This window comes from Thalassophryne amazonica, chromosome 3 (genome assembly GCF_902500255.1).
Source record: "Thalassophryne amazonica chromosome 3, fThaAma1.1, whole genome shotgun sequence".
Lineage (NCBI taxonomy): Eukaryota > Metazoa > Chordata > Actinopteri > Batrachoidiformes > Batrachoididae > Thalassophryne > Thalassophryne amazonica.
The window spans coordinates 48344919-48369650 of record NC_047105.1 but is presented as its reverse complement, the minus strand read 5'-3'; the positions used below and the strand labels follow the sequence as shown (position 1 = coordinate 48369650).

Sequence of the window (24732 nt, the reverse complement as noted above, 5' to 3'; positions counted from 1 at the left end):
TAATTTTGTTGGTTTGGAACCAAGATTTTGCATGTTTACTAGTGTGCTTGGGGTCATTGTCTTGTTGAAACACCCATTTCAAGGGCACGTCCTCTTCAGCATAAGGCAACATGACCTCTTCAAGTATTTTGACATATCCAAACTGATCCGTGATACCTGGTATGCGATATATAGGCCCAACACCATAGTAGGAGAAACATGCCCATATCATGATGCTTGCACCACCATGCTTCACTGACCTGTGGCTTGAATTCAGAGTTTGGGGGTCGTCTCACAAACTGTATGCGGTCCTTGGACCCAAAAAGAACAATTTTACTCTCATCAGTCCACAAAATACTCCTCCATTTCTCTTTAGGACAGCTGATGTGTTCTTTGGCAAATTGTAACCTCTTCTGCACATGTCTGTTATTTAACAGAGGGACTTTGCGGGGGATTCTTGCAAATAAATTAGCTTCACACAGGCGTCTTCTAACTCACAGCACTTACAGGTAACTCCAGACTGTCTTTGATCAACCTGGAGCTGATCAATGGGTGAGCCTTTGCCATTCTTGTTATTCTTCTATCCATTTTGATGGTTGTTTTCCGTTTTCTTCCACGCGTCTTTTTTTTTTGTCCATTTTAAAGCACTGGAGATCATTGTAGATGAACAGCCTATAATTTTTTGCACCTTATATGCAGGTGCAAAAATAGCATAGCACATATCATATAGCACTATTATTCTGAACACTAATGTACATACACACAATGTGCTATTTTTTTTATTATGCAACACACTTCCAAAAGTAGTATTATATTTATTTTTGATTTTGAGGTCAGCATCTCAAAGAGGAAATACCTTAGGAGAATTTTTTTATTTTTTAAGATAAAATAATTTTGAGGGCAGAAACTTCAGTACTTCAGCTGTACATATACGATTTTATTGGCACTCTACTGGTGGTTGGCACTCTACTGGTGGTTGGCTCTCACTCCGGTATTTTATCACTTCCTGTTCCGGAGCACAGCGGTGTTTTGCTGCATCTGTTAGCTATTTAATCTGCGTAGTTACATTGATGTAGATAACTGGATAACAATTTATTTCACAGTGTAATCTTCACGTGCCTTAACTAAAGCACCCTCTGCTGAATCACCTCTAAATTATTTTCACATTCTTCACTTTGTGTGTTTTTAGGAATCGGCTAGCTTAGCACAGCTATTAGCTCTTAGCCGGTTTAGCATGGCGGCTTCTCCTGTTTCTCCCGCACTTTTCTGCGCTGGGTGTGAAATGTTTAGTTATTCCTCGGCCTCCTTTAGCAGTAACGGTACTTGTAATAAGTGTAGCTTGTTCGTAGCTTTGGAGGCCAGACTGGGCGAATTGGAGACTCAGCTCCACACCTTGGAAAATCCTACAGCTAGCCAGGCCCCTGTAGTTGGTGCGGACCAAGGTAGCTTAGCCGCCGTTAGCTGTCCCCCAGCAGATCCCGAGCAGCCGAGAGAGCAGGCCGGCTGGATGACTGAGGAAGAAGCGTAGTTCTAAACAGAAACCCCTGTACACCACCAACCTGTTCACATCTCTAACCGTTTTCCCCCACTCGGCAACACACCCGCCGAGGAACAAACTCTGGTTATTGGCGACTCTGTTTTGAGAAGTGTGACGTCAGCGACACCAGCAACCATAGTAAAATGTCTTCCGGGGGCCAGAGCAGGCGACACTGAAGGAAATTTGAAACTGTTGGCTAAGGCTAAGCGTAAATTTGGTAAGACTGTAATTCACGTCGGCAGTAATGACACCCAGTTACGCCAATCGGAGGTCACTAAAATTAATATTGAATCGGTGTGTAACTTTGCAAAAACAATGTCGGACTCTGTAGTTTTCTCTGGGCCCCTCCCCAATCGGACCGGGAGTGACGTTTAGTCGCATGTTCTCCTTGAATTTGCTGGCTGTCTGAGTGGCGTCCAAAAAATGAGGTGGGCTTCATAGATAATTGGCAAAGCTTCTGGGGAAAACCTGGTCTTGTTAGGAGAGACGGCATCCATCCCACTTTGGATGGAGCAGCTCTCATCTCTAGAAATCAATTTTAGTAAACCCTCCAAATCGTGACTATCCAGGGTTGGGACCAGGAAGCAGAGTTGTAGTCTTACACACCTCTCTGCAGCTTCTCTCCCCCTGCCATCCCCCCAATACCTCATCCCCGTAGAGACGGTGCCTGCTCCCAGACCACCAATAACCAGCAAAAATCTATTTAAGTATAAAAATTCAAAAAGAAAAAATAATATAGCACCTTCAACTGCACCAGACTAAAACAGTTAAATGTGGTCTATTAAACATTAGGTCTCTCTCTTCTAAGTCCCTGTTAGTAAATGATATAATAATTGATCAACATATTGATTTATTCTGCCTTACAGATACCTGGTTACAGCAGGATGAATATGTTAGTTTAAATGAGTCAACACCCCCGAGTCACACCAACTGTCAAAATGCTCGAAGCACGGGTCGAGGAGGAGGATTAGCAGTAATCTTCCACTCCAGCTTATTAATTAATCAAAGACCCAGACAGAGCTTTAATTCATTTGAAAGCTTGACTCTTAGTCTTGTCCATCCAAATTGGAAACCAGTTTTATTTGTTATTATCTATCTTCCACCTGGTCATTACTGTGAGTTTCTTTGTGATTTTTCAGACCTTTTGTCTGACTTAGTGCTTAGCTCAGATAAGATAATTATAGTGGGCGATTTTAACATCCACACAGATGCTGAGAAAGACAGCCTCAACACTGCATTTAATCTATTGTTAGACTCGATTGGCTTTGCTCAAAATGTAAATGAGTCCACCCACCACTGGAGAAGCATCTTTCTCCCTATATACCCTGGGTCCCTCCTCTGCACGTCTAAACCATCTCTGTCTCATCTGTCTGATTTTTTTTTTCTCTTTCTCTCTCTCAAACCATTCCACCTGAGCTGTCCCTCGATGTTCATCTCTAGTCCTGTCCATTCTCATCACTCCTAAAGAGAATCGCAACATCTTCAGCTCTGCCTCCTGTCTTTTTGTTAGGGTCATTGTCTCTAAAGCTCCTTTCACACCGGGCTGCGTTGACTTGCATTGTGCTGTGTATGTATTACACAGGAATGTCTTGCGCAGGGGGGTGCTTTGGCCCACCTCTTCACACGTTCCACCCCCTCATCTAACTCACTCCAGAAATCTTTTTTCTCCTTTGTCTCTTAAACTACAACCCCTTAGTGGGTGATTTTAACATCCACATAGATGCTGAAAATGACAGCCTCAACACTGCATTTAATCTATTATTAGACTCAGTTGGCTTTGCTCAAAATGTAAATGAGTCCACCCACCACCTTAGACACACTTTAGATCTCACTTTAGACATATGGCATAGAAATTGAAGACTTAACAGTATTCCCTGAAAACCCCTTTTTGTCTGATCATTTCTTAATAACATTTACATTTACTTTAATGGACTACCCAGCAGTGGGGAATAAGTTTCATTACAGTAGAAGTCTTTCTGAAAGCACTGTAACTAGGTTTATGGATATGATTCCTTCTTTGTTATGTTCTTAAATGCCATATACCAACACAGTGCAGAGTAGCTACCTAAACTCTGTGAGTGAGATAGATTATCTCGTCAATAGCTTTACATCCTCACTGAAGACAACTTTGGATGCTGTAGCTCCTCTGAAAAAGAGAGCCTTAAATCAGAAGTGCCTGACTCCGTGGTTTAACCCACAAACTCGCAGCTTAAAGCAGATAACCCATAAGCTGGAGAGGAAATGGCGTCTCACTAATTTAGAAGATCTTCATTTAGCCTGGAAAAAGAGTCTGTTGCTCTATAAAAAAGCCCTCCGTAAAGCTAGGACATCTTACTATTCGTCACTAATTGAAGAAAATAAGAACCCCAGGTTTCTTTTCAGCACTGTAGCCAGGCGGACAAGGAGTCAGAGCTCTACTGAGCCGAGTATTCCTTTAACTAGTAAAGACTTCATGACTTTCTTTGCAAATAAAATTTTAACTATTAGAGAAAAAAATTATTTATAACCATCCCAAAGACATATCTTTATGTTTGACTGCTTTCAGTAATGCTGGTATTTGGTTAGACTCTTTCTCTGATTGTTCTGTCTGAGTTACTTTCATTAGTCACTTCCTCTAAACCATCAACATGTCTATTAGACCCCATTCCTACCAGGCTGCTCAAGGAAGCCCTACCGTTAATTAATGCTTCGATCATAAATATGATCAATCTATCTTTATTAGTTGGCTATGTACCACAGGCTTTTAAGGTGGCAGCAATTAAACCATTACTTAAAAAGCCATCACTTGACCCAGCTATCTTAGCTAATTATAGGCCAATCTCCAACCTTCCTTTTCTCTCAAAAATTCTTGAAAGGGTAGTTGTAAAACAGCTACCTGATCATCTGCAGAGGAATGGTCTATTTGAAGAGTTTCAGTCAGGTTTTAGAATTCATCATAGTACAGAAACAGCATTAGTGAAGGTTACAAATGATCTTATGGCCTCAAGACAGTGGACTCATCTCTGTGCTCGTCCTGTTAGACCTCAGTGCAGCTTTTGATACTGTTGACCATAAAATTTTATTACAGAGATTAGAGCATGGAATAGGTATTAAAGGCACTGCGCTCCAGTGGTTTGAATCATATTTATCTAATAGATTACAATTTGTTCATGTAAATGGGGAGTCTTCTTCACGGACTAAGGATAATTATGGAGTTACACAAGGTTCTGTTCTAGGACAGATTTTATTCACTTTACACATGCTTCCCTTAGGCAGTATTATTAGAAAGCATTGCTTAAATTTTCATTGTTACGCAGATGATACCCAGCTTCATCTATCCATGAAGCCAGAGGACACACACCAATTAGTTAAACTGCAGGAATGTCTTTTAGACAAAGACATGGATGACCTCTAATTTCCTGCTTTTAAATTCAGATAAAACTGAAGTTATTGTACTTGGCCCAACAAATCTTAGAAATATGGTGTCTAACCAGATCCTTACTCTGGATGGCATTACCCTGACCACCAGTAATACTGTGAGAAATCTTGGAGTCATTTTTGATCAGGATATGTCCTTCAATGCGCATATTAAGCAAATATGTAGGACTGCTTTTTTTGCATTTGCACAATATCTCTAAAATTAGAAAGGTCTTGTCTCAGAGTGATGCTGAAAAGCTAATCCATGCATTTATTTCTTCTAGGCTGGACTATTGTAATTCATTATTATCAGGTTGTCCTAAACGTTCCCTGAAAAGCCTTCAGTTAATTCAAAATGCTGCAGCTAGAGTACTTACAGGGACTAGAAGGAGAGAGCATATTTCACCCATATTGGCTTCTCTTCATTGGCTCCCTGTTAATTCCAGAATAGAACTTAAAATTCTTCTTCTTACTTATAAGGTTTTGAATAATCAGGTCCCATCTTATCTTACGGACCTCATAGTACCATATCACCCCAATAGAGCGCTTCGCTCTCAGAATGCAGGCTTACTTGTAGTTCCTAGGGTTTGTAAGAGTAGAATGGGAGGCAGAGCCTTCAGCTTTCAGGCTCCTCTCCTGTGGAACCAGCTCCCAATTCGGATTAGGGAGACAGACACCCGGTCTACTTTTAAGATTAAGCTTAAAACTTTCCTGTTTGAAAAAGCTTATAGTTAGGGCTGGATCAGGTGACCCTGAACCATCCCTTAGTTATGCTGATATAGACTTAGACTGCTGGGGGGTTTCCCATGATGCACCCAGTGTTTCTTTTTATTCACTTCTTTTTGCTCTGTATGCACCACTCTGCATTTAATCATTAGTGATTGATCTCTGCTCTCTTCCACAGCATGTCTTTTCCCTGATTCTCTCCCCTCAGCTCCAACCAGTCCCAGCAGAAGACTGCCCCTCCCTGAGCCTGGTTCTGCTGGAGGTTTCTTCCTGTTAAAAGGGAGTTTTCCTTCCCACTGTCGCCAAGTGCTTGCTCATAGGGTGTCGTTTTGACCATTGGGGTTTTTCTGTAATTATTGTATGGCTTTTGCCTTACAATATAAAGTGCCTTGGGGGAACTGTTTGTTGTGATTTGGCGCTATATAAATAAAACTGATTTGATCTTGGAATGTAAATTGCAGCACAAGGATGTTCCTCAAAAGAGATGACCTGCAGTTTGCCAGAAGATGTCTAACTACATTTGATGTAGTGTTTTCTTGGATTAACATTCTTCTCTGTTCCGTTCCACCATGACACTCTACACCTGGTGATGCAACAGGCCAAAGTTGCACTTTGCCCAGTTTTTCCCAATCACATCCACAGAATCTTGCAACTCTTTCACCGTTACCATGGGTCTCTTGGTGACTTCCCTTTCTCCACAGTCACTTGGATTTTTGTGCCTATTCCAGACAGATTTCTCACACAGCTGGAATATCATGATGTTTGATGTAAAAGAAGTCCAAGACGTATTCAGTGACTTGGAAATGTTCATGTATCCACCTCCTCACTGATCTAAAGAAAACCGGCTGTAAAATTGAAGTTTTATATGAACAATAATAGTCATATTTAGTTTGTCCAATTACTTGTGGTCTTGTAAATGGAGACACTGCATATAAATATGTCTGCAATGCCTAAATTGTTAGAGATGTTGTTAAAACCCTTTAGTTAAATTTGAAATTCCACACATTACGCACATCTTGACTGTTTCATTTGAACTCTATTGTGGTGGTATATGGAAGCAAAAGTCCCCAAATTGTGTGACTGTGCAAATACTTATGAAACTGAATATATGCCACATTTTAGTACAGTCTGTGGCTGGTACAACCAAGGTCAGGTGGAGGCTGGGAGGCAGGGTGGAGGCACAACGCAAGAGAGATTAAAGCAGAAATAAGATAAACTTCAACTCCAGCCCAGTTTCTGCGGAGGACATCTCCCTTCAAAATAATGCAGCTGCTTAGATCATGAAAATGGATTTTAAAAAGTTATCAAAATGTGATTGTAAGATAGCAGCTTAAATGTTTCGTGAACTGATAAAACAACAACCTGTGAACATTATACAATAAATTTAATGAAATCCTGATGTAGACGGTGTTTGCCTTCTGTGACAGCCAAAAATTTGATTAAGAGTCAGGTGCTCAGATATTAGATCAGGTTTACGCAACACGTTTAATTTGTCAAACTATAGAAAGCAGGGGATCTCTATTTCACATCACAGATAATACGAATTTTTTTTCTTCGTTTATTCAGTTGAAATCTTCAGGCATTGTGTGCAGCTGCCGATTAGTATAAACTCATCTGACTGGCAATGGGGCACTTATATCTAGGGTAGGTAACTCTGTTCAGAAACACTTTTTGTTACATTTGGTGAAATGGTCCGTCTATCCTAACAGTAGTCAATACTTTATGTATTCAGAAAAAGGATAAAAAAAGCAACAAAAAAAAAGACAGACATCTGTAGCACCTGTAGGATCGATAAAACTCCGACCAACATAAGCTCCGCAGTCGGCTCTCAAAAAACCAATCAGATGCCTTCATGTCTAATTCTTCCTGCTCGCGTCAGCAGGCTCAATGCCCCCCTCTTCCACGCGTGCACACTCATCTCGTTTCACCTAAGAAGTTTGGTACAATGGCAGAGAGAACACAGCCAAAACTACCACTTCCATTGGATTGTGCCATGTCAGATTAATCATTTTCTCTGCAAAATCGGCTGTTGAAAACAGCTGTAATCACTTCCTGAATCACACAGGACTGCTCCAGCTTCAACTGTTCGCACACGTGCGCCTAACGAGCTGCAGAAAGCATTTTCAGGTGTCTAAAAAGGTAATTATTTGTCATGTTTAGCTGAACTTTCAGGTCTTTTTAATAAAATCCTCTGTACTACATCATGAAGCTGTATAACTGGGGATACAAAATGCAAAACATGCATAATGCACAATTTCTCCAATCACAGCCACAGAAGCCTGTAACTTCTTCTGGGTTGTCTGGATGTCTTGGTGGCTTCCCTCACTCTTCTTCTTGCACAGTCACTCAGTTTTTGAGAACTGCCTACTCCACACAGACTTACCATAGAGTGCCATACTGTTTGTATTTCTTCATAACTGATGTAAATAAAGTTCAAGACATATTCAGTGACTTGGAAATGTTCATGTATCCATCCACTGACTTGTCTGAAGAAAACTGGCAATTAAACTGATAACTTACAGGTACACAAAAGGGGCTGATTAAATATAAAAGCCAAGATGATGGTTGTGTATTTTTAATTAATTAATATAAAGTTGTAGAGATTCACTTTCAGTTTGAGTCTAAGGAAGATCATTTTAGAAATTTTTATATTGAGAAGCCTGATTTACTTTTTGTATTTGAAACCATAAACAAATTAAAATGTGTGAAGTACCAAGGGGCTGAATACTTTTGCAAGTCTCTGTAAATCAAAGCGTGGAGAAATGTTAGCTGTCACACTGGGAAAAAGGTTGTGCAATTTAGGGAATTTGACCAGTGCAAAGATCTGTGTGGTTAGCGTTAGCGCAGGAGTTTTTAGCAAATGAAGTGTGATAACTTCTGACACAATTATGTGGGTGGTACAAATGGCTTATATATGATATGAATACAGTGTCAATGATAAAGTTTTTATCCTAATGGTTCTACTGTTAAACGGGAAAAAAATCTGCTCATAACCAATGCGAGTGTAAGAAAAATACAATTAACTAATAAAAAAAATCTATTCAAATAAAATGCAGTGCAAGAAAGCTGAACATTTGTATGCTGCAGCCAAAACAAAAGATCGTAGTAATGTTTTGGGTCCATCCATCCATTTTCTTTTTATTTGATTACTTCAATTAATGTTCATGGTAAGTGTGTGTGTGTGTGTGTGTGTGTGGGGGGGGGTTAGAGTCTATCCCAGCAATCACAGGTCTTGAGGCATGTTCACGCCATAGACAGGACACCAGTCTGTCGCAGGGCCACATATAAACAGACACACACATTCACACCGACAAGCACACCCACAGACAATTTAAAGTTTCCAATTCATCTAACCTGAATGTCTTTGGATGTGGGAGAAGCAGGAGCACCCGGAGGGAACCCACACAAACACAGAGAGAACATGCAAACTCCACACAGAAAGCCCACAGGTGGGAATCAATCCCATGATCTTGTTGCTGTCAAGCAATAGTGCAAACCACCAAGCCACAGCGCTGCCCATGTTTTGGTTCCTTGCAAATCAATCAGCTTTTAATTGTACAGCCCTTTACAGAGCCCAAAAGGTGACCAAAGTGCTTTCCAGTAAAAGTTTGAATACTTCTGAAAAACATCCACCTTTAAGTGTACACGTATAAATTCAGCAATACTTGATATTTAAACTAAAATAACAAACAAACAAACATCTGGTGATGTAAAACAATATTCATGTTCACCCTTACCATGAGTGTCCTGGCTACACTGCAGCCCAGAGTCCCGGCTCCCAGTAGGAGGCACTTTGAACTAACCACCTTATCCAGGTCCAATGAGGGAACCAATCTCCATCTCATTAGCTTCAAATTGAGATCCACTGATGATGCTGCAAGTCTGGACACACACAATTGATGAAAGGTGTGAGTCTGTATGTCTGTGTGAGAGAATGTGAGGCATCATTATAAATATCATTGAGGATCTGTTCAGGCATGAAAAGATGCTCTGTACTCACACTAAAACAGGGCCATTTCCATATTATTTTTCTTAAAATCAAATTAAAATCAGTGATTAGAGATAGTGAATGAATTAAACTATATTTTAATGCCTGCCGTGACACGCACATCTTTTAAAAATATCCATCCATCCATTTTCTTCTGCTTCATCCAGAGTCAGGTCGCGGGGGCAGCAGCTCAAGCAAAGCGGCCCAGACCTCTGATCCACACACACCACCTCCGAGAGAACCCAAAGGCTTTCCCAAGCCAGCTGAGAGAAGTCGTCCCTCCAGCGTGTCCTGGGTCTTCCCTAGGGCCTCCTCCCAATGGGACGTGCCCAGAACACCTCTCCGCGAGGCGTCCAGGGGGCATCCGGAAAAGATGCCCGAGCCACCTCAGCTGGCTCCTTTCGACGTGGAGGAGGAGCGGCTCGACTCCGAGCTCCTTACCCTATCTCAAAAGGGCTCGTCCAGCCACCCTGCGGAGGAAACTCATCTCGGCAGCTTGTACTCGCGATCTCGTTCTTTCGGTCATGAGCCAAATCTCATGACCATAGGTGAGGGTCAGAACGTAGATCGATCGGTAAATCGAGAGCTTTGCCCCCCTGCTCAGCTCTCTTCACCACAACACTCCGATACAGCGACCGCATCACTGCAGACGCTGCACCGATCCGTCTGTTGAACTCACGCTCCAGCCGTCCCTCACTCGTGAGCAAGACTCCGAGATACTTAAACTCCTCCACTTGAGGCAAGGACACTCCACCGACCTGAAGAGGGCAAAGCACCTTTTTCCCGGTCAAGAACCATGGCCTCGGATTTGGAGGTGCTGATCTTCATCCCAGACGCTTCACACTCGGCTGCAAATCACCCCAGTGCACGCTGAAGGTCCTGATTTGATGAAGCCAACAGAACCACATCGTCCGCAAACAGCAGAAATGAGATTCTGTGGTTCCCAAACCAGACCCCCTCTACACCCTGGCTCCGCCTAGAAATTCTGTCCATAAAGGTAATGAACAGAACTGGTGACAAAGGGCAGCCCTGGCGGAGGTCAACATGCACTGGAAACAGGCTCGACTTACTACCGGCAATGCGAACCAAGCTCCTGCTGCGGTCGTACAGGGACCGGATAGCCCTTAGCAAAGGACCCCGGACCTCGTACTCCCGGAGCACCCCCCACAGGGTGCCCCGAGGGACACGGTCGAATGCCTTCTCCAGATCCACAAAGCACATGTGGACTGGTTGGGTGAACTCCCATGAACCCTCGAGCAACCGACGGAGGGTGTAGAGCTGGTCCAGTGTGCTGCAACCAGGACGAAAACCACACTGCTCCTCCTGAATCCAAGGTTCGACTATCGGTCGATAGTCGAAAACAATCTTTTAAAAATATATACATGTTATTTGGAGGCTTTACTTTCACACTTTGAAAATGCCGAGCTACACCATTTGGATCGACCCAGACATAAAATGGTAGCTATTCCAGCTAAGACAAAATCTTGTTTTATAAAAAACAAAAAAAAAAATGCTGCAATGTGAAAAAATATGTACTGTATTTTTCGCATTATATATATATATACACACACACACACACAGTGGGGTAAAAAAGTATTTAGTCAATCCCTGATTGTGCAAGTTCTCCTACTTAGAAAGATGAGAGAGGTCTGTAATTTTCAGCATAGGTACACTTCAACTGAGAGACAAAATGAGAATAAATAAATAAATAATCCAGGAAATCACATTGTAGGATTTTTAAAGAATTTATTTGTAAATTATGGTGGAAAATAAGTATTTGGTCAATAACAAAAGTTCAACTCAATACTTTAATCTTTTTTGGCAATGACAGAGGTCAAACGTTTCCTGTAAGTCTTCACCAGGTTTGCACACACTGTAGCTGGTATTTTGGCCCATTCCTCCATGCAGAACTCCTCTAGAGCGGTGACGTTTTGGGGCCGTCACTGGGCAACATGGACTTTCATCTCCCTCAACAAATTTTCTATTGGGTTGAGGTCTGGAGACTGGCTAGGCCAGTCCAGGCTGTTGAAATACTTTTTAAAGGAGCCAATCCTTCGTTGCCCAAGCAGTGTGTTTGGGATCACTGTCATGCTGGAAGACCCAGCCACATTGCATCTTCAATGCTCTCACTGATGGAAGGAGGTTTTGGCTTAAAATCTCACGATACATGGCCAGGTTCATTCTTCCCTTAACACGGATCACTCGTCCTGTCCCCTTTGCAGAAAAACAACCCCAAAGCATGATGTTTCCACCCCCATGCTTCACAGTAGATATGGTGTTTTTGGAATGCAACTCAGCATTCTTCTTCCTTCAAACACGACTAGTTGAGTTTTTACTAAAAAGTTCTATTTTGGTTTCATCTGAACACATGATATTCTCCCAACCCTCTTCTGGATCATCCATATGCTCTCTGGCAAACTTCAGATGGGCCTGGACATGTACTGGCTTAAGCAGGGGGACAAGCCTGGCACTGCAGGATTTGAATCCCTCTCTGCGTAGTGTGTAGCTTTTGTTACTTTGGTCCCAGCTCTCTGCAGGTCATTCATCAGGTTCCTCCGTGTAGTTCTGGGATTTTTGTTCACTGTTCTCATGATCATTCTGACCCCACGTGATGACAACTTGCATGGAGCCCCAGATCGAGGGAGATTATCAATGGTCTTGTATGTCTTCCATTTTCTTACAATTGCTCCCACGGTTGATTTATTCACACCAACCTGCTTGATTATTGTAGATTCACTCTTCCCAGCCTGGTGCAGGTCTACAATTTTCTTCCTGGTGTCCTTCGACATCTCTTTGGTCTTGGCCATGGTTGAGTTTGGAGTCTGACTGTTTGAGGCTGTTGATAGGTGTTTTTTTTTATACAGATAACGAGTTCCAACAGGTGCCATTAATATAGGTAACAGGTGGAGGACAGAAGAGCTTACAGGTCTGTGGGAGCTAGAAATCTTGCTTGTTTGTGGGTGACCAAATACTTATTTTCCACCATAATTTACAAATAAATTTATTAAAAATTCTACAATGTGATTTTCTGGATTTCTTTTTCTCATTTTGTACCTATGTTGAAAATTAAATTAAATCAATTTTATTTATATAGCGCCAAATCACAACAAACAGTTGCCCCAAGGCGCTTTATATTGTAAGACAAAAGTCATACAATAATTACAGAAAAACCCCAACGGTCAAAACGACACCCTGTGAGCAAGCACTTGGCAACAGTGGGAAGGAAAAACTCCCTTTTAACAGGAAGAAACCTCCAGCAGAACCAGGCTCAGGGAGGGGCAGTCTTCTGCTGGGACTGGTTGGGGCTGAGGGAGAGAACCAGGGAAAAGACATGCTGTGGAAGAGAGCAGAGATCAATCACTAATGATTAAATGCAGAGTGGTGCATACAGAGCAAAAAGAAGTGAATAAAAAGAAACACTGGGTGCATCATGGGAAACCCCCCAGCAGTCTAAGTCTATAGCAGCATAACTAAGGGATGGTTCAGGGTCACCTGATCCAGCCCTAACTATAAGCTTTTTCAAACAGGAAAGTTTTAAGCTTAATCTTAAAAGTAGACCGGGTGTCTGTCTCCCTAATCCGTATTGGGAGCTCGTTCCACAGGAGAGGAGCCTGAAAGCTCTACTCTTAAAAACCCTAGGAACTACAAGTAAGCCTGCAGTCTGAGAGCGAAGCACTCTATTGGGGTGATATGGTACTATGAGGTCCCTAAGATAAGATGGGACCTGATTATTTAAAACCTTATAAGTAAGAAGAAGAATTTTAAATTCTATTCTAGAATTAACAGGAAGCCAATGAAGAGATGCCAATATGGGTGAAATATGCTCTCTCCTTCTAGTTCCCGTCAGTACTCTAGCTGCAGCATTTTGAATTAACTGAAGGCTTTTCAGGGAACCTTTAGGACAACCTGATAATAATGAATTACAATAGTCCAGCCTAGAGGAAATAAATGCATGAATTAGTTTTTCAGCATCACTCAGACAAGACCTTTCTAATTTTAGAGATATTGCGCAAATGCAAAAAAGCAGTCCTACATATTTGCTTAATATGCGCACTGAAGGACATATCCTGATCAAAAATGACTCCAAGATTTCTCACAGTACTACTAGAGGTCAGGGTAATGCCATTCAGAGTAAGGATCTGGTTAGACACCATGTTTCTAAGATTTGTGGGGCCAAGTACAATAACTTCAGTTTTATCTGAATTTAAAAGCAGGAAATTAGAGGTCATCCATGTCTTTATGTCTGTAAGACATTCCTGCAGTTTAACTAATTGGTGTGTGTCCTCTGGCTTCATGGATAGATAAAGCTGGGTATCATCTGCAAAACAATGAAAATTTAAGCAATGCTGTCTAATAATACTGCCTAAAAAAGTGAATAAAATTGGTCCTAGCACAGAACCTTGTGGAACTCTTTGGGATGGTTATGAGTAATTTTTTCTCTAATAGTTAAAATTTTATTAGCAAAGAAAGTCATGAAGTAATTACTCGTTAAAGTAATACTCGGCTCAAAAGAGCTCTGACTGTCAGCCTGGCTACAGTACTGAAAAACCTGGGGTTGTTCTTACACTCAACAAAAATATAAACGCAACACTTTTGGTTTTGCTCCCATTTTGTATGAGATGAACTCAAAGATCTAAAACTTTTTCCACATACACAATATGACCATTTCCCTCAAATATTGTTCACAAACCAGTCTAAATCTGTGATAGTGAGCACTTCTCCTTTGCTGAGATAATCCATCCCACCTCACAGGTGTGCCATATCAAGATGCTGATTAGACACCATGATTAGTGCACAGGTGTGCCTTAGACTGCCCACAATAAAAGATCACTCTGAAAGGTGCAGTTTTGTTTTATTGGGGGGGGGATACCAGTCAGTATCTGGTGTGACCACCATTTGCCTCATGCAGTGCAACACATCTCCTTCACATAGAGTTGATCAGGTTGTCAATTGTGGCCTGTGGAATGTTGGTCCACTCCTCTTCAATGGCTGTGCAAAGTTGCTGGATATTGGCAGGAACTGGTACACGCTGTCGTATACGCCGGTCCAGAGCATCCCAAACATGCTCAATGGGTGACATGTCCGGTGAGTATGCCGGCCATGCAAGAACTGGGACATTTTCAGCTTCCAAGAATTGTGTCCAGATCCTTGCAACATGGGGCCGTGCATTATCCTGCTGCAACATGTGATGTTCTTGGATGTATGGCACAACAATGGGTCTCAGGATCTCGTCACGGTATCTCTGTGCATTCAAAATGCCATCAATAAAATGCACTAGTGTTCTTCGTCCATAACAGATGCCTGCCCATACCATAACCCCACTGCCACCATGGGCCACTCGATCCACAACATTGACATCAGAAACCGCTCACCCACACGACGCCACACACACTGTCTGCCATCTGCCCTGAACAGTGTGAACCGGGATTCATCCGTGAAGAGAACACCTCTCAAACGTGCCAAACGCCAGCGAATGTGAGCATTTGCCCACTCAAGTCGGTTACGATGAGGAACTGGAGTCAGGTCGAGACCCCGATGAGGACGACGAGCATGCAGATGAGCTTCCCTGAGACGGTTTCTGACAGTTTGTGCAGAAATTCTTTGGTTATGCAAACCGATTGTTTCAGCAGCTGTCTGAGTGGCTGGTCTCAGACGATCTTGGAGGTGAACATGCTGGATGTGGAGGTCCTGGGCTGGTGTGGTTACACGTGGTCTGCGGTTGTGAGGCTGGTTGGATGTACTACCAAATTCTCTGAAACGCCTTTGGAGACGGCTTGTGGTAGAGAAATGAACATTCAATACACGAGCAACAGCTCTGGTTGACATTCCTGCTGTCAGCGTGCCAATTGCACGCTCCCTCAAATCTTGCGACATCTGTGGCATTGTGCTGTGTGATAAAACTGCACCTTTCAGAGTGGCCTTTTATTGTGGGCAGTCTAAGGCACACCTGTGCACTAATCATGGTGTCTAATCAGCATCTTGATATGGCACACCTGTGAGGTGGGATGGATCATCTCAGCAAAGGAGAAGTGCTCACTATCACAGATTTAGACTGGTTTGTGAACAATAGTTGAGGGAAATGGTGATATTGTGTATGTGGAAAACGTTTTAGATCTTTGAGTTCATCTCATACAAAATGGGAGCAAAACCAAAAGTGTTGCGTTTATATTTTTGTTGAGTATATTTTCTTCAATTAGTGATGAGTAGTAAGATGTCCTAGCTTTACGGAGGGCTTTTTTATACAGCAACAGACTCTTTTTCCAGGCTAAGTGAAGATCTTCTAAATTAGTGAGACACCATTTCCTCTCCAACTTACGGGTTATCTGCTTTAAGCTGAGAGTTTGAGAGTTATACCACAGAGTCAGGCACTTTTGATTTAAGGCTCTCTTTTTCAGAGGAGCTACAGCATCCAACGTTGTGCTCAATGAGGATGTAAAACTATTGACAAGATAATCTATCTCACTCACAGAGTTTAGGTAGCTACTCTGCACTGTGTTGGTATATGGCATTGCAGAGCGTAAAGAAGGAATCATATCCTTAAACCTAGTTACAGCGCTTTCCGAAAGACTTCTACTGTAATGAAACTTATTCCCCACTGCTGGGTAGTCCATTAAAGTAAATGTAAATGTTATTAAGAAATGATCAGACAGAAGGGGGTTTTCAGGGAATACTGTTAAGTCTTCAATTTCTATGCCATATGTCAGAACAAGATCTAAAGTGTGGCTAAGGTGGTGGGTGGGCTCATTTACATTTCGAGCAAAGCCAACTGAGTCTAATAATAGATTAAACGCAGTGTTGAGGCTGTCATTCTCAGCATCTATGTGGATGTTAAAATCGCCCACTATAATTATCTTATCTGAGCTAAGCACTAAGCCAGACAAAAGGTCTGAAAATTCACAGAGAAACTCACAGTAATGACCAGGTGGATGATAGATAAATAAAATTACAGACCTCTCTCATCTTTCTAAGTAGGAGAACTTGCACAATCAGGGACTGACTAAATACTTTTTTACCCCACTGTGTGTGTTATATATACATATATATATACACACACATATATATATACACACACATATATATATACACACACATATATATACACACACACATATATATACACACACACATATATATACACACACACACACACACACACACACACACACACACAATGTGTTTTTCAGAGTATTTTTTTCCCTAGTTTGGGAGGCCCCAGTGACTTATACTTGGGTGTAAAGTATAGTCTAAAACATTGCGCATTTGTTACTAATAATAATTACAATAATAACTATTTATATAGGGCATTACCAGGAATCAAAGGACTAAACAAAATAAACTAACAATAAAAGCCAATAATAAAAAGTATGCTTCAATAATGGACAAAATCCTCAAAATAAAGAGCTGATGATACAGAAAAAGGGTACAATTTATGTATACTGTGGTGTGACTTATATGTTGGGGGGGTTTCCACTTCGAGAGGCATTTTTATCAGGCGCAACTTACACTCTGAAAAATATGGTGCATATTTCCTGCAATTACTAGGGCCAACATAGGATTAACATATGGTCAGTGAGTGAGTGGGTCAGAAATTTTTCCAAATGTACAGCAAGCTTTTAATAGATATGCTGTGTATTACCTTTTAGGATCCATGCTTTCACTAAGGTTGACAATCCTGGGACCCATGGCACCCTTTGGGTTTTTCTCCCAGCCTACACTTTTAGGACAACCTATAAAACAAGCCCACATTAACAGCTTTAAAGGTCCACAAACATTCCCTGTTTCTCAAAGCACAAATTTTCATAGAACTGTGAAAACTAAAACTAAGGCCGATCTCCAACTGCGGCTTTGCTGCCACAATTGATGTCCGCATTCCAACAATGGCAGAAACGCTGTGTTAGAGTGGTACTGAGCACCGCTGATCACACACACACAAGGACAAGCAAAAAGAAAGCCACCAAAGGTGCCATGCATGTGGCACACTGTACATCAATCCACTCAGACCACACTTCCGCTGTGGTGTTCCATTTGCAGTGCTCTGTGCATGCTGTGTCTTTGATGCATTCTATGGATCCATATGAAGAAAAGGGGACCGTGTGCTCCAGTTTTTATATTTCTATGATTTCAAGCCAGTTGGTGGACTGTTCCTACTTGTGGGTGATCTGATGTGATTGGCCACAGTTTGTGATCAACCAGGGCTGCATTGTATGTAGGTAGACTGTGTGCTGTTGCTTCCAATTGATACAATATGTGCCAACAAATGCTTTCTTGAATCAACAACATTCGCTGGCAATCAGATGCTCTTGTGCATGTTTCAGCTGCACGCTATGACGTGCAATTATTTCATCCCAATTGCAATTTTCCAGTTAGGCTGATGCCACTGCTGCATAATATTACATTAGATTGTCACCTAGTATTTGCTTTTCCTCATTTATTTGTGCCAATCAGCACCTATGACAGGTCACGATCTGTCCCAATATCACGGCTTTTTTCAACATTTTCGAAACATTCATGACTGATTACAATGCCAGTGTTACCACAGATTACTCATGATAACACACCCCAAATGGGTATTCGGTTCATGTGCATCAAGTGTTACACAACATGCACTCAGAGTTACACAAACGCACATCATATTATAATTTCAGCAATGACTGTGTCTGCTCTCCCTACTCCTTCCAGGTCCTTTGGCCGATTTCCACCAAAGGTGACATGTGGATGACAATCAGTGCCAGAAATGTCCTTAGAATTTGTTTTGGCAGAAGTAAAAGGTAATTTGGGTCAAAGAACAAGTTTTTGCTTATTCACTCTCATGGCCACTTATCTCATTAAACTTGCCACACATCTGTAAGAGAGTTCTGGAATTTGCTAGACCACATCACATTTAGTAAAGAAAAGTTTACGGAGTCAAGGCCATTGTGGTCAAAGGACAAAATTTAAGTTTTTTCACTCCATTTTGCACCAAGTGTGCCACACATATAGTGGTGGATTCCAGATTTGCCTACCAAGGTGAAATTAGCCAAAAGGACAATGATAGGAGTCAAGGTCAAGCCTGGCTGTCTGTCTGTTGGCCGACTCCTCAAAGATCCTTTTGCTCTACCAAACTTGTTATGTCAAGGAAGACTGACTAACATTGGCCTTAAACAATGAATCTGCAAAGGTCAAAGTCAAGGAATTTGATTTTCAAACCGATTTGGACCAAATGTAGCACAGAATTGCATTGACAAGGTCAGATTGCCATAGCATCTGACCTCTGTAATCTCTGGGCAGATGGGCAGTAACAGTATGCCACACCATACTGTTACTGCCCACAGGTACGATTTAATTTAACCCTTATTTAACCAGGTTAGTTACATTGAGATCAAGATCTCTTTTGCAAGGGAGACGTGGGCAATTATAAAATTTCCAATTCATCTCACCTGCATGTCTTTAAATGTGGGAGGAAACATGCAAACTCCAGACAGAAAGACCATAGGTGGGAATCTATCCCATGACCTTCTTGCTGTGAGGCAAGAGTGTTAACCACTAAGCCACAGTGCTATTACCAAATATGCAATGTGTTAATACTACAATGCATCCAGAAAGTATTTACAGCACTTTACTTTTCTTCACATTGTTATGTTACAGCCTTATTCCAAAATGGAGTAAATTCATTTTTTCCCCGTCAAAATTCTACTCACAACACCCCATAATGACAACATGAGAAAGTTTTTTGGGGGGAATTTTTTTTCAAATTTATTACAAATAAATTTGAGACAATCCTGTCTGGGAGGTCTACAGACAATTCCTTTGACTTCATGCTTGGTTTGTGCTCTGACATGCACTGTCAACTGTGGGTCTTATATGTAGACAGGTGTGTGCCTTTCCAAATCATGTCCAGTCAACTAAATTTACCCCATGTAAATTCCAATTAAGCTGTAGAAACATCAAGGATGATCAGTGGAAACAGGATGCACCTGAGCTCAATCTTGAGCTTCATGGCAAAGTGTGAATACTTATGCACACATGATTTTTTATTTTTAATAAAGTTACAATAATCTTAAAAAAACCCCCAGTCATTATGGGGTATTGTGTGCAGAATGTTGAGAAAAAAAAATGTAACCACCCATTTTTGAATAAGGCTGTAACATTAAAAAAAAAAAAAAAAAAAAAAAAAAGTACAGAGCGGTGAATACTTTCCGGGTGCACTCTATACAAAGAAACAGAGATATGGTGGGGTAAAAAAGTATTTAGTCAGTCCCTGATTGTGCAAGTTGTCCTAATTAGAAAGATGAGAGAGGTCTGTAATTTTCATCATAGGTACACTTCAACTGTGAGAGACAAAATGAGAAAACAAATTCCAGGAAATCACATTGTAGGATTTTTAAAGAATTTATTTGTAAATTATAGTGGAAAATAAGTATTTGGTCAATAACAAAAGTTCAACTCAATACTTTGTAACATAATCTTTGTTGGCAATGACAGAGGTCAAATGTTTCCTGTAAGTCTTCACCAGGTTTGCACACACTGTAGCTGGTATTTTGGCCCATTCCTCCATACAGATCTCCTCTAGAGCAGTGATGTTTTGGGGCTGTCGCTGAGCAACATTGACTTTCAACTCCCTCAACAAATTTTCTATGGGGTTGAGGTCTGGAGACTGGCTAGGCCACTCCAGGACCTTGAAATGCTTCTTACAGAGCCACTCCATTACCCGAGCAGTGTGTTTGGGATCATTGTCATGCTGGAAGACCCAGCCATGTTGCATCTTCAGTGCTCTCACTGATGGAAGGTTTCGGCTTAAAATCTCATGATACATGGCCACCTTCATTACTCCCTTAACATGGATCAGTCGTCCTGTCCCCTTTGCAGAAAAACAGCCCCAAAGCATGATGTTTACACCTCCATGCTTCACAGTAGATATGGTGTTCTTGTAATGCAACTCAGCATTCTTCTTCCTCCAAACACGACGAGTTTTTAACCAAAATGTTCTATTTTGTTTTCATCTGACCACAGGATATTCTCCCAATCCTCTTCTGGATCATCTATATTCTCTCTGGCAAACTTCAGATGGGCCTGGACATGTACTGGCTTAAGCAGGGGGACACGCCTGGCACTGCAGGATTTGAGTCCCTCTCTGCTTAGTGTGTAGCCTTTGTTACTTTGGTCCCAGTTCTCTGCAGGTCATTCATCAGGTCCCTCCGTGTAGTTCTGGGATTTTTGTTCACTGTTCTCATGATCATTTGACCCCACGGGATGATATCTTGCGTGGAGCCCCAGATTGAGGGAGATTATCAATGGTCTTGTATGTCTTCCATTTTCTTACAATTGCTCCCACAGTTGATTTATTCACACCAACCTGCTTGACTATTTTAGATTCACTCTTCCCAGCTTGATACACATCTACAATTTTCTTCCTGGTGTCCTTTCGACAGCTCTTTGGTCTTGGCCATGGTTGAGTTTGGAGTCTGACTGTTTGAGGCTGTGGATAGGTGTCTTTTATACAGATGAGTTCCAACAGATGCCATTAATACAGGTAACAGGTGGAGGACAGAAGAGCTTCTTTAAGAAGTTAGAGGTCTGTGAGAGCCAGAAATCTTGCTTGTTTGTGGGTGACCAAATACTTATTTTCCACCATAATTTACAAATAAATTCTTTAAAAGTGATTTCCTGGAATTTTTTTCTCATTTTGTCTCTCACAGTTGAAATGTACCTATGATGAAAATTACAGACCTCTCTCATCTTTCTAAGTAGGAGAACTTGCACAATCAGGGACTGACTAAATACTTTTTTCCCCCACTGTACAGTGTAGTGGGCACAGCAAGAACAACACAGACACAGTACAGAAGGTGGAATGATGTTTACCCGAGTTAAGGGGAATTTCAGGGAGCTCAATCTGGAAGATGATGCTGTGCTGAATAGAGCGACCTCCTTGTAAAGTTCTGTCCCGAAAACACAGAACCTCAACTGTGTCCAGCTTAGCACCCCTGGAATGTACAAAATTAAAAGAAATGCAAAAGTCAACAACTGAAAATCACATCATTTGCAGATTACAGATCAGAGGCAATCAGGTACTGTGATAATTAACTGCTTAAGTAGAACTAAAAAAAATTATTTTACCTTTTCTAATATGTCAAATTGTCTCGGTTTGTTTTCCCAATTTTCTTTGAGAACAATCGAACAAAAGATCAACTGCAGCAATGTAATCGCTGGAGATGCAAAGCAGAATAAACAGAGTGCATGCTTCTGCCAAGACAATTTGTCAAAATGTTTTTACATTCTCTGGCTGTGCTCCTTCATGCCGATCGGCACCCAAAATATAAATGCTTTGTGACCAGGCTCAGCCACCTCACCGGCTTCTATTAAAAACAGGTTTAGTAATATGTTGTATTTTATAAGTTTCATGCCTTTGCTCCATTTTTCAGATGACTAAAAGAAAGTGTTTCACATAGAAATGTCACATCACCAAGGTTAAAGACACTTTTTGTCTCATTTTCTTTTTACTTTGACGATTGTGTGTCTGCTCCACTTTACAGCCTAAACACCCACAGAGTACTCGCAAAACTGTAATAAACAGATTCATATACCAACATATTTCCCCTAATATGGCACTAAATGAAGGGACCCTCTGAATCAAACTCGAGTGAGAAGGTCAGCAGAATAAGCAAGACATTGCAGCTACATTGTAATTCTGACTTCACCCATCGAAGCCAGTATCAACAGTTTATGTTCAAAACAGAGAGAAAGCATAGCCATGGAGAAGATTGATGAGATTTGTTTTGGATCAAATCTGACCCTGGCTGCAGTGCATGTGTGCTAAACTGTCTAATGGGATTGGTTGCTAATAAGCTGTTGCTATCACAGGACCCTATCGCTAAATAAACTGACCTCGTTGGGATTTCCCTGTTAAAAATAAGAATTATGTAATCAAAAACTCCCAAGAAAAACTAAGCTCTGCGGGGAAAAGCATTAAAAAAAAAAGATTGTGGAATGATTGCACAGTACTTCAAATGCAAAAATGTTTCACTTCATGTGAAAACTGCAGGAATGAAAAAATCAGCAATGAATGGAGGAATGGTCAGCATCACCCCAACAAATCAGTGATTTCCATTTATTATCCCCCGCTGGCTGAAAGACCCGGGATGGGGGGGTGGGGGGGGATATATAAACACGCTCTGACCATCAGTGTTGCTGTGCATCCATCTGTCATGTAAACACTACAACTATACGATAAAAAGTTGTGAAATTTGGTACACTCAATGAGGACAGTACCATCGTTTCCTGCCTGCACTTCCACTGCTTTACTGCCACCAATGGGTCAAATTTAAAGATGCATTTAGGCATGCAGTTTTTGAACATTCTACCCAATTTTCAAAAATCAGGTACCACTGGAGTCCATAAGCCACAGAAGGCGTGTGTGTGTGTGTGCGCGCGTTTGTTCGTGGCAACTGTTGGCGTGCTATACTCGCCGGAAGTAATGGCCAACACCAGCACGTACGTGCTGTCTGTGCACTCTGCATTCACCATCATTTAACCAAACGTGTCAAATCTGGGTGTCATCTGCTTCTTCCTGGTCAGTGTTTTATCAACTTTCCATCTCAAATCACCCAGGGGCTCCCATGTCACCCCTCAGTCCTGAGTTGCCAATTTGATATGTTGTTCCTCTGCCACAGTAATCGTGAAATGCCAAATATTAGGTCCAAATCTTGAAACATTTTGCAGCTACAGCCCAATCAATATGCTTTGGATTTTCCACATTTTAAGAAAACGGCGATTTCTACCAAATGTAGACATTAATAACTAGCCTGTCATTAGCTTCCCAGCTTTGAAACTACACATCCTACCCTAATCTGTGGTGTAGAGTTGGAATTTAAAGTCAGTTTTAGTATATCTGCCTCCCACAAAGCCCTGAAAATGGTAGAAATTTCAAAATTTTACATGCCATCCGTGTATCTGCTTGCTCAAAAATCACTCAAAGATACCAGCTATGGTCTTAAAATTATTTTTTACCATGATTTATGATGTGCTAGACCATATATATGAAGTGAAATCATGTATCGGTCTGTCTGGAGCAAAATGTCGAGTTGTGAAAAATATACTAATATTTTGAAAACCTGAAAATAGGCCATTTTCGGCAGCACAAAAGGCATTTGAGCATCATATTCATACAATGTATTCTTACATATCTCAATATGGTATGTTCCAAAAACGATGTTGAGCCTGAGCTTCCTTCTTGTGCCGTCAAATAGTGAGTGAGGTTGCAGTGAAGCTTAAGGGTCTTACATAAGGCCACTTTAGTGTATTATTGAGGGCAGAACAAGTGATGCGCTTTCACTTGATTGATCGATCAAGTGATTCCAGAATCATCATCATCATATCTGGAATGTTATTTTTCCTACAGTTGTATAACTGTTGCACTGTAATGCAGTGCAAATGTCCACTGCAAAACAACCTGCCTTTCAAGCCACACAAAACCACCTAAGTAGGCTAAAACCGTAAATGGGACTAAGGCTGCATGACAGTAAACTAGCAGAAGCGATACAGTGGGGCATTTTCACTCTGGTCTCGTTCATTTGCTCCTGGTGTGACGATCCCGTAATGAATATTCCGTCTACATTTTTCAGTTTTGACTCAACACTTGTGACAACCAACTGGAAAATAAAATCTCTCCCATGTTATCTTTGGGGCCACTGGACAGGATACAAAACCTGACAACACAACATTATAGTGTGCAATATGACAAGCAGCACAGTTTGTATACACCTTGGCTTTCAAACGCACATCTTCCACGTCACGTGATAAATCAGTTAAAATGGCTGCTTCATTTCCATACTAAAAAAAAAACATGCTGCTGTTTTGGGATGAACAAATCCTAGTAACCCACATGTCCCAACACAAACGTTTAATGGTTGGTGCGCATATTATATACACACACACACACACACGAGGTCTATTAGAAAAGTATCGAACCTTTTTATTTTTTGCAAAAACCTGATGTATTTAAATCACGTGTGTTTGCGTGAGCAAACCTTGAACCTTCGTGCGCATGCGTGAACTTTTTTCATGCCTGTCGATTGCATCATTTTCTGGTAAGCAGCCTTTGTGTGAAGACGTGTAGTGCGCTCGGCGGATT

General features: G+C 41.3%; 1 protein-coding gene across 2 annotated transcripts in view; it reads right to left on the bottom strand.

The window, feature by feature from the left end:
- The window catches only part of atg7 (ATG7 autophagy related 7 homolog (S. cerevisiae)), a 192438-nt gene that overhangs the window by 146913 nt on the left and 20793 nt on the right, over positions 1–24732 (bottom strand). For both annotated transcript variants that reach the window (XM_034166198.1, XM_034166197.1), the window contains exons 9-11: positions 21465–21586; positions 17263–17353; positions 9376–9520 (exon numbers count right to left, since the gene is read on the bottom strand). In XM_034166198.1, the coding sequence (XP_034022089.1) occupies positions 9376–9520; positions 17263–17353; positions 21465–21586 (358 nt within the window). The remainder of the gene's footprint in view (positions 1–9375; positions 9521–17262; positions 17354–21464; positions 21587–24732) is intronic.